This window comes from Syngnathus leptorhynchus, chromosome 7 (assembly GCF_054491065.1).
Source record: "Syngnathus leptorhynchus isolate UIUO chromosome 7, UIUO_Slep, whole genome shotgun sequence".
Lineage (NCBI taxonomy): Eukaryota > Metazoa > Chordata > Actinopteri > Syngnathiformes > Syngnathidae > Syngnathus > Syngnathus leptorhynchus.
The window spans coordinates 11,814,564-11,825,766 of record NC_141201.1 but is presented as its reverse complement, the minus strand read 5'-3'; the positions used below and the strand labels follow the sequence as shown (position 1 = coordinate 11,825,766).

The 11,203-nt window shown below is 42.6% G+C and overlaps 1 protein-coding gene across 1 annotated transcript; it reads right to left on the bottom strand.

Annotated features, from left to right (window-relative positions):
* Positions 1–4,536: 4,536 nt before the first annotated feature.
* fzd4 (frizzled class receptor 4) lies at positions 4,537–10,988 on the bottom strand. The gene is made up of 6 exons (XM_085915871.1): positions 10,468–10,988; positions 7,931–8,068; positions 7,433–7,813; positions 6,370–6,515; positions 5,714–5,961; positions 4,537–5,516 (listed from the first exon to the last, which is right to left on the bottom strand). The coding sequence occupies exons 1-6, from the start codon at positions 10,729–10,731 to the stop codon at positions 5,098–5,100; spliced, it is 1,596 nt and encodes a 531-aa protein (XP_085771997.1). The 5' UTR covers positions 10,732–10,988; the 3' UTR covers positions 4,537–5,097.
* Positions 10,989–11,203: the final 215 nt, after the last annotated feature.

Genomic DNA, 11,203 nt, shown 5'->3' with positions numbered 1-11,203 from the left:
ATGGAAAATGAGCTGCCTCATCAATCACTTGCTTTACAGCGGCTCGCTCAAGCCCCAATCTCTCATCTTGCCTTCTGTGTACTCATGAAGCTTGAATCTTTTACTTCAAATTCCATATTGTGGACGCAACGATGAAAATGTCTACACTGCTACAGATTTTCTGCAATGCAGTATCGCAATGTTGTATTATAACAACTCTCTTTTATTCCATCAGTCATGTACAGCACATCCACCCAGACTAAATTGAAGATAAATATATATGGTGCTCAAATGTCAAGGTCAGTTTAACTTCACTGTTCAGGGGCCGACATTCCGAGATCAAATTTGATGGTTACTCAGCCAAAGGATATTTTATTAATCACTTAAAGGTCAGGGTGACACAGAATGACACAAACCCTTTTATTGATAGAGTACCAGATTGTTAGTGGAGGAAAGCGCAACTGCCAGGTCGCCATTCTGCAGCTGGCCATTGGGCAGAGGCAGGAGAACTTTAAAATTCCCATTAAAGTGAAACTAATTGGCTGAAAGTATAATTTCCATCTAAAAGCTGTAGCAGAAGCGAACATACTTTATCTTCATGATCCCAAATAAAGGGACCGCTTCTCTTCACATCTAGCTTGGTGTGTCCTTTTCTTGCTCACCTGTTGTTAACTCGAGATATTAGCCCAGTAAACCATCTTTAGAGACACACAAGTGGTTTAGCTGCATAATTAAACATGAATGTACGAAATCATAACTTTTAAGTCAACCTTAATTTCAATTTTCCTCTTTTTTTTTTATCTCTTTTGAGGTTATTAGTGTTGTGAGTGAGCTGGAGCTAATGCTAGCCGACTGTGCTGGAGGCCTTAAGACTTAAGGCTAAATGGTAGCGCATATTAAAGAATAGTGTCTGGAAAGGAGTGGTTAGGTAAAATCTAATCCCAGCCCCTCTTTCTCATCAATATTGTTCCAACAAGCTTTTTATAATGCTTCTTGCGGGTTCTAGTTCCAAAGTAAGGCCTGCGTATTGCTCATAAAATCATGCAAATATAATTTGCAGAGTGAGATGTTGAAATCTTGTGTTATGGTTACATTAAAAAGAAAAATCAAGCACTACCCAGAAATGACGGAAGACAATCCACCAATCTATTAATATCGTACATACTGTAGCGCAAAAAGCAACATGTAGTAAGAACTGTTGAACCAGGTTACGCAACCCTTTATCCTGGCTAGAGACTGACATCTAGTGGCTTGTTTCAAAACCTTGAATTGTGACTTTCATGCGATTATACCGATAGGTGCGTGTGTTTGTGCGCGCATGCGCCTGTTTGCGTGCGTCCGATGTTTAAGTGCGTGTGCGCGCCTACGGATCTGCCTATATACTATGTTGCTCTTTCTTTTCTGTTTTACTTTGAACATTACATTTGAACATCATATTTTTCCTTTTGAATCATTGAGCGTCAATATCCATTTATTTCCGGTCAATTTGATCAAATTCTCACCCATTTTGTGATCTCACACGTTTCAAGCGTTTCAAATACACGTGTCTTATCATTCTGCCAGGCACAAAAATATGACAGTAGAATGATTCTTCTATCACATTTTTGATGACTTTGGTTGTCTAAATATCCTTTCAAGAATGACCCTCTGAAATCAGATATGGAGTTTAAGGTGGAAAATTAGCATTGAGCTCTTGATGTGGCTTACTGTGAGCCAGTTAGTTTGAATGTGTGAATTGCAGATGATTCAACTGTTTCATATTCATAAGGAAAAAAATCCTCTACATAATGTGTTTATTTGAACATGCTTTACTTGCTTGTGGTTGTGTGTAAGAGCGGAGCCACATCTGGAAACAATAGAGCAGTAGATGCTGTCACTTTGCTCCTACCTCAGGCTTTTGACGGAGCCCTTAAACAAACACTCATTCAGTCATAGTAAATTAGAGGAAGGTAATCCGAGCTACAGACCCAGATATTTGGAAACCCTCGCCAGTACTTTGCCTGCACTCCCACATCACACACACACATACACACACACACACACACACACACACACACACACACACACACACACACACACACACACACACACACACACACACACACACACACACACACACACACACACACACACACACACACACACACACACACTTAGGAGCTAATTTAGTGCATAGCTGGGTTATTGCTAAATGTCATGCCAAACAAAGTCAAACTCTGAGGTGGTGCAGTGTGAATGATAAAACATCAATTAAAAAAAAAAAAAACATCAAAAAAGCAGTACCTATTTTGGTTGTCTTTTGATCATGATGATAACAATAAAATAGTAATTAATAAAAACCGAATCAAATACTGATTGTATTATTGTTTATGTGGCCAATTTTAACAGATTGCCAGGGAGATTGTGTAAGAAAAAAAAATATTGTACATTATCAAAATACAATTTAGGCCATTATTTTAAGAGGGTGACACTAGCTTACTTACTGCACTCAATTTCTTGAAGCATTTTGACTGTGTGACAGCCCTAAAATTTGGAGACTCTTAATTCCCTTTTAAGACCGCAAACTTCCAAACACTGCAGAGGACGTAATAAATATTTTGATTTGTAATAAAAGTAGGCTACTGTTAAACTTTCAGAATTTCTTGGTGTCTTATCAGACAGGAGGTGGCAGCATTGTTTAACAGGGCACAACTACTATGACAAAACTCTGGTGGCTTGTACATAAAATGATGCTGTCATAAAGCGGTATCATTAATCCAATTACTTTTTTTATACTGTAAATTTGTTGCTACGCACATTTAGTACGTACAAACGCAGAGACGAAAACACCAAACATTTCAGTAACCAAAGCTTTTTATTCATCTTATACAAAAATGTCATTTAAATAACAAACAACTTTTTTAAATTCTGTCACTTTTTACAAGGATAAATTAACATTTTCCTATAATACACTGATCATCTCTTCAGATTTTTTTTAGGCTAAAACCAGAAATGGTGAAGTAAACCCAACATTGATTTCTATCTGGGGATTTTTTTTTGTTCTCAAAAAACATGGCCTGTGTCAAAGCAACTTAACTATTGTCTAACTGTTTCAAACATGATGGGAGGCATAGTGCGGTCATACAGGAGGTGGCCGCCAAAGTTATGAGAAAAGGCAAACTTCATTAGTTCAGGCGGATGGTGGTCAGCGCTTTGGTTAATTCACTTTAGCTCAATGTAATGTTTGTTTGACTTTGGAAATGTAATCAGCGCGCCAAGGTATGCTGTGCCGGGGACCACTGGTGGCTGCTCCGAGCTTCTCAGGTTCACCACAATATTTAGAAATATCTACAACAAGGTCTCATTTCCCTTGGTAGGCTGAGACACAACCCAAGTCTGTAAACTGATATCCTCACCTATCTCTGTAGATTTACCTCAAAATACATGTGACAGTATTACAGCAATTGATTTCACATGACATCAATGCTTGTATCATAAGTCCCTTTACGGTTGAATTCCCAACGTTGGACTCTGGCTTGTACGAGAACTAAATGTGACACACATTACAAATATTATACATTCCAACACTCACTGAAACGCAAGCGCTTTGTTCGATTGTCGTGCAAACACACGTGTACATTGATGAATGCTGCACTAAGACATGGTGAGTGAGACACTTGTGAATTGATGATTTCCCAATTTTCAAATACATTGAAGGATATTATTTCTGGGAGTGGTTTGATTGTCCAGCCACAATGCAGTCCAGACACGCGTCACTTGAACATGTTTCTCTTTGTGGAACTTGGATGATTTCATTGACTGTGAAAAGTCAAACTGGAACTGATATTTCCCCAGAAGTGAGATCACTATACGGTCATAGATATTCTATGGGGAGTGAATTTGATTCCTTCTGTATGTGTTTAAAAGGATAGTTGCATTAGGGCATGTTTTTGCAACTGCTATTTAGTATTGAATATTGTGTCTTTTGGCAAGTGATTGTCCAATAACATTGAATGTTGGCACATGTTTGGAAAGGGCAGCTTTCATTTCCTGGACTTCCCATTAACCTGTGAGCATATACAGTCCCCGGTTCCCAGGAGACTGCACACATAATTGAAAAAAAAGTAGGGTGTATAAAGATAACAGAGACTTCTAGACGAAGAGGTCGAGCTTCTCCCGAGTGAATTGCTCCTATAAGCAACCTCAAATTTCAGGTTCGCAATTTAGTAAAATATCATTTGATATTGTTGCTCTCGTTGACGGTTCCCAGAGAGAAGGCCAGAAAACAATGACAACTGGTTTTTCTTTGTTTACAAACAATGACAACTGGTTATTCTGTGTTTACATACTGTAGTTGTCTCTGATTTACTCAAGTCTTCATATAATTGATGCTCGATGGAGTCATCATTGCAGCATCCAAGTAACAAGTGGATTTCTGTGCTTTGGACTTTTCATGCACCAGGCTGCCGTTTAAATTAATGCACTTGTGGCAGGCACAAACACTTCATGTTTTTCATCATAGTGCATTCTTACAAGTTGAAGCCGCTGCCCCCCCCCCCCCCCCCCCCCTCTCCAAATTTACAAACATCTGCATTGATCAAATAGTGTCAGCAAAAAAAAAAACGTTGCTACTACATTATAGGAACGTACGGCCGTTTGACACGTGTTACTAACTCTTGGTCTGGTATGTCTTTTCCATTTCCCTTTCCATTTAAAAGAGCACAAGGCGGTTTGGGAAACCTCAGCCAGTATCTGAATACCATCTGGATATGGAGTGATCAATGGCCTTCACAGGCCTTTAAGGTAGAGGGCTTATTGTACCCAGCAGGTTCAGTCCCTGCTGCTGAGTAGAAAATTGAGGCAAGAGGTAGACGTGGCACGACTAAGCTTATTTTGTCTCCAATTTTCACGGTAATGCTTCAATGCTACCTGTGTTGTCTGTGTTCTTTCTCTTCCATTTCTCCGGGTTAGAAAAAGTCTTTCGAAAGTTCAAGGGGCTACCATTGCTACTAGTTTTTGAACATGTCCACCCTTTTTTCACCGCCTTTCACATCCAGTGGTTTGTAGTACATCCTCCTTTTGTCAGGGTGAGTGTCTGTGAGATAAAGAACCAAGTTCAGTCTTGTCCATTCTTTTTCCTCACACCACTGTCTCGTTGCCCGTCCCCGGTTTAATCCAACCCTTGCCCGGTCCTCGCTTTCCCGCTCGACCTACTCTGCTGTCCTTGAGTAGGCGAGTGGAGCAGCGTTGCCACGTGTGGAGGGTCTTGGCTGACCAGATCCACATCCCCGAGGTGATGCCCACCAGCAGCGACATGAAGATTCGAAGCATCTCTGACGCAACGTACGAGTCTTGCGTGGTGGCTTTGAAATCTCCCCAGTGAGAAAGTTGGTAGAGGTAACAGCCAATCACAGTGGACGCAGGAACTGTGTAAAGCACGGAAAAAACTCCAATCTTCACCATTAAACGCTCAAGCTTGTCTGTCTTGGCGCCATCCTTCTGCAAATTGGAGCGGATCTTGAAAAGTGCCACTAGGCCAGCACAGATGAATAAGGTGCCTACAGTTCAACATAAAACACATTAAATTCAATAATTATTATATGTAAATAACGTTTGATGCCCTGAATTTCAAAAAATAAATAAATAAATAAATAAATAAAATTGATAAAATGTTAAACAACACTGCTGTTATATTACAATTTATGTTCATGGACTTAAAAAGGAACTTATTGGGGCCATCTCACACTTTACTTACCTATAAGAAGGTAGGTTGCTAGCGGTGCCACTACAAAGCCCGTGAGCGCCTCCTGCTGGAGATTGCCTACATAGCATAGCCCAGTCAGATCGTCAGCATCCACCAATCTCATGATGAGAATGACAATAGTTTTAACAGCTGGGATGGCCCAAGCCGCTATGTGGAAGTAGGAGCTGTGCATTTCAATAGCCTCATGGCCCCACTTTAATCCCGCAGCCAAGAACCACGTCAGGGTCAGGATCACCCACCTGAATCGAGAAGAAGAGAAAATGAAATGATGCATGATTGTATATGTCTACAGTGTAAATACAGATAGGGCCGTTCTGTGTTATTCTTCATGGCAGCAGATAGTAAAGGGTTACACAACAGATGGTGGTGTCATATTTTAGGCCAGAATTAAGTCCTTTGGGTTTACTTTTCCTGGAAAGGGGAAATCAAGGACAAAAACCAAAAGGAAGACTCTATGCTGTGTTTTTCCAAGAGTCGCACAACAAGATTGTAAAAAGTGGCCTCGTTCCACTGGTGGTGTTTATACGTGTGAATTTATCCATTAAGTGCGGGCGTTACGGGACAGGATGGCCCGATTTTAAAACAGGATGCTCGTCTCGTGTTCCAATTGTTGTTCAACACGAGATGGTTTGCACGTGTGCACTAACCAAAGAGAGGAGGCCATGCCAAAGAAGTAGAGCAGGAGGAAGACGATGGCACAGCCGGTGCTCTTTAGTCCTTCCTGCACTAGAATAGGAACTTCGGTGGCATCCAGGTCACATGACACACGTTCCCTACCCAGAGTCAACCGGACCTGAGGTGGAGATAAAAATACATGATGAAACCGGAAAGCGATTGCAAAACAAATGTTTTCATTCTTGACCTTTCTACGGTTATGGCAAAACAAGACCACGGAATTTCGTTAAGTTCATGGAAAGAGCACATTAGAGAAAAACATTACACTTTGACAGTGGCTGTGTGTGACTAAAAAAGGGAATTGTTTAATCTTAATGACTGATTATCCACATGGATACCAATGCGAGCGAGGTACAGCTGCCCGGTCAGTTGTTTTAAATACACTGCCTTCCCAAATGTACTCTGTCAGCGCTGACCTCTCCCAAGGCCGAACAATAATATGAGATATGGTAAATTCCTCCCTTCAGGCCCGGTGGCTACTGAGACGTCATACGGAGGAGAAATGGAACGATTGAAAGAGTGAATTGTTTTTCTATTTCATTGCACACATTCTTTTCCCACTAACACTTTTCATATGTTACATTCAATTGTGTCCCGTTGCTGTAGACTGGGTCTTAATGCAAATTTACAGTCGCATGCATTTGCCAACATTGGGCCATTCCGCAGTCTTCCACATACTTGTATGGAGATTTATTGCATTTTTGAATCATGCAGGTGCCAAGAATTTTCAGTGAAACTAGAAAATTTAATTTCTGGGGAAATTCTGTGTGAATGCTGGAAAAAAATTGGAATCATGTGGAATGATACTAAATCAAATGAAATTAAGTTCAATGATGTTGAATGATATGAAATGACACTGCGTGAAATAGAGTGATAAAAAGTACATGTTAGTGGAAAATGTGACATGATACAGAATTACATTGATAACTATGGAATGAGTGGAATGGTATTGAATGTGCATTTATTTGGAATGATTTTGCTCAAGTAAAAAAGTCAACCTATATGTACGTACACACACACAGAGAAATTACTCACCAGGTATGCAACACTGTACAAATTGCAGCACATGGACAGGAAGATGATGGGCCTCTCAGGGTAGGAGAATCGTTGGGAATCCAACAGAAAGGTCAGGACTGTTAAAGTGGTGGACAGAAAGCACAACACAGCCCAAACTGCCATCCAGGCATCTGTGAACACTTTGGCCCCACGCCTGTAGAGCCCGCTGTCGTAGCCGCACTGGAGTGCACAGCTGTCTGTCTGCTTCAGCCAGGTGTACTGGTCGGCCGCAGATCCCAAGGCCTGGCACTCCTCCTGGTGCGGAGGATGGCGGTAATATGGCGGATCATCATCCGCTGGGCCCTCCATGCACATGTGATTGTGGTCATTCTGAGGCGGGAATTGGCTGCAGTTGAGCGCCTGCTTAGGGAACAAAATGAAAAATACATATTATCATGATGAGGCTCCTACTGACTTACTTTCTCAAACAGTGTGATTAATATATATATGCAGTATATGTGAAGGCTGTTGACTTACATCTGGCCACTTGAAACCAAACTCCTGAAGCACTGGCTCGCATTTTCTCTTGACTGATAAACACATGCTGCCACATGGTCCGATAGGAATTGGCACTTTGTCCGTGCACATTGGCACATAGACCGAGCACAGGAAGAACTAAAGAAAAAAAATAAAATAAACAAATTGCTGGTTACTGTTGGAGATTGGGTATCAATTATTTTTTCCCCAAAACCCATCCAAGGAATGCAGCAAAATAATGATGCTAATTCCTCTTATGACACCGTGGATTTTTTTCTAATAAAGTCAATTCTGACTTTGAAGTAAAAATTAAATGTACTATTACCATAGAAGGCCGTATGAACACAGCCTTGTTTTGATACCCCATTGCATCATCCAAAAGCATTGCATCATGTCTATTCGTTGCAGGTCAACATTTCCACTTATAATAGCACAAACAACTTGGGTCAAGAAACCAGAGCCAGCATCAACCTGCTGCAAGGATAGACACACAACTCTGCGTCTCCTAAAAACAACCCGAGGAGTAAACATAAGGGGCATGAGCCATGTAATGCTGCATAATCCCCCCTTAATCCATGGCTCAATTTTCTGTCCCATGGCAACTGTTTTGAAATAGATCGATAAAACCGGGTTTCAAAGACATTTTCAAGAATGGAGTTGAAGTTTCAGATGGTTATGATGTGACCTCGTTAAGGGGTTCAAAAGGTGAGCATTTAAGTTCTTTGAAAGATTTTTCACTTTCTTGTGAGAGATTGAAATGTCACTTTAATGAAGTATGTATTTATACATGCTTGATTTTTTGGATTGTTGGCTTTGACTGTCCAACTTAAATACATTGAGTGTTTGAACGCTACTGTATGAAAAATATTTAGAATGTTTACATTTGAACAATTTGTGACTATATGCCTAACATCTTGAATACAGTGATGACAGAGAAATGGTGAGGGTGTTTTCCATGACCGTTGGTAAACTGAGCGCTGCCACTTCAGTGCCTAAAGCTGCGCTGGTTATTTGCCAGGAAGCCTCCCGTTCGAGCAAATGTTAGGGGATATGGTTTCCCTTTCACCTTTCCGCCCTCTTCTGTGTGTATGAGGGGTGTCGGCTAATCTTACAGGGCAATTTTGAGCTGAAGCAGGGCAGGACTGTGGGGTTTGCACTTCCTCTTTTCTCTGCCTGCCTCACACACTGAGCACAAATGTCTTTTGAAGAACTTTGCTGACTGTGGCACATTCAAAGCAGTTGCCCTACATTCAAGCACCTGTCCGTAGCAAGTCGTTCGAGTTTTAAAAAAAACAACAACAAAAAACAGCAACACCCGCAGATAGCTCATGAGAAAAGATGTAATAAATAGGCAAACATGCATAAAATTGGGGGGTAACTATATCACCCAAATTCTAATGTGGGGAATGCGCTCAAAACGGCACATCACTAAAGCTGTTAAACGTATAATGCACAAATATAGGCAGTTGTGCAGGAATCTGTGCCTGTTTGGTTACAATTTGGTACTATTAATGACAACTGGTACACACGAGCACTTTCTACCATCTAATGAAAAAAAAACATTTAATTGATCTGCTCAGTGACAGAAATAGATGCAGTCATTGAGATTTGTGGCCAAATCCATCCATCCATCCATCCATCCATCCATCCATCCATCCATCCATCCATCCATCCATCCATCCATCCATCCATCCATCCATCCATCCATCCATCCATCCATCCATCCATCCATCCCTCCCTCCCTCCCTCCCTCCATCCATCCATCCATCCATCCAATCCATCCATCCATCCATTTTCTGAACCCCTTTGTCCCCACGGGGGTTGCGGGCGTGCTGGAGCCTATCCCAGTCGTCATCGGGCAGCAGGCGGGGGACACCCTGAACCGGTTGCCAGCCAATCGCAGGGCACACAGAGACGAACAACCATCCGCACTCGCACTCACACCTAGGGGCAATTTGGAGTGCTCAATCAGCCTACCAAGCATGTTTTTGATATGTGGGAGGAAACCGGAGTGCCCGGAGAAAACCCACGCAGACACGGGGAGAAAATGCAAACTCCACACAGGGTGCAATCGAACCCGCACCCTCCTAACTGTGAGGCGGACGTCCTACCCAGTGCTCCACCGAGCCGCCCTGTGGCCAAATCAAGTAAATTTAAATAATTTCCTGTACAGTGTAAAGCACTGGGGAGGCATAGAGTGAGGATGGTTGGCAGATGATCGAGGCTAAACTGGCATTGCATTAGAGTCTGGTGACTAGACTGATATGAACTTTCCACTTCCTCGTCGCCGTGCCACCAACGTCAATACTTGTGATGGCAACTCTTTGTTGGTATGCGCTCCCTTTCCTCCATCCGCGCAGGCAGGCACGCACGCACATGCTTGCAGCAGACAGTCTGGACCCAGCATTGGCTATTTGAGTCTCTGTCCCCAAATGTGTGCGTGCTTGTGCATAATAGCCAAGGTTCTCACAAGCTGTTCTGTTGCGGTCTCCTTATAAATAAACACTCGACCCGGAGGTCGCATGTGTGTGCCGTACCTTGAGCTGGCTGGAGCAGCCGTACTGTATGAGAGGGGTGAAAGTGTTCAGCTGCAATTCTGCGTCAGACTGGAGCACGTTACCGACGTGATTGGGCATTTTCGTGACGTTGTATCCCAAGCCCTGGCACATGCTGATCCGGATGGGGTCGCAGGTGATCTCCTCCACTTCATCGCCGAAGCCGCGCACCTCGCACGGCGCAGCAAGTAGACCGGACAGGAGCAGGAGGGCTGCCCGAGTGAGCGACACCATCATCCGCTGCATGCTCGCACCAAAACGCAGTCGACCACTTTTGCAATTTTATTCCTCTAAAAAAAACCTCGCCTTGGGAAACAGTACAAACTCTCCAACGCACCCAGACTTAGTCCTCTGTGGTCACTTTATCCTATACGAAGGCGTTCAATAGATGCAAATAAATCCAGAGAGAACGCTGAGACAAATATAAAAGCCGGTTCATGTAAAAAAGTGCGCATGCCGCTGCAAGCCAAAACAAAGCCCACGTTTCTTCCTGGGAGATTCTGTAAAAGTCCGCCAGTGAAGTGGCAGCTCCAGTGACCAGCTTTTGCGCCGCCAAGCTCGAGGCGACCGACCGGCTTCTTTATTGTGTCTCTGTGTGGAGAGACTTTTGGGTCGGTCCACGATACAGCCAACCAATCGTTGCGCCTCACTTTTCTTTCCCTGACCAACCCACGGCGGGGGGCGGGATCAAGTAGACAAAAAAAAAAAAAAAGAGACT

Excerpts from the sequence above, each read along its gene's own strand:
- fzd4 (XM_085915871.1), bottom strand. The coding sequence starts at position 10,731 with ATGCAGCGGATGATGGTGTCGCTCACTCGGGCAGCCCTCCTGCTCCTG. Across the intron at positions 8,069-10,467 it reads GCTGCTCCAGCCAGCTCAAG|TTCTTCCTGTGCTCGGTCTA; the intron begins GTACGGCACACA and ends TTTTTTCTTTAG. Across the intron at positions 7,814-7,930 it reads TTGGTTTCAAGTGGCCAGAT|GCGCTCAACTGCAGCCAATT; the intron begins GTAAGTCAACAG and ends TTCCCTAAGCAG.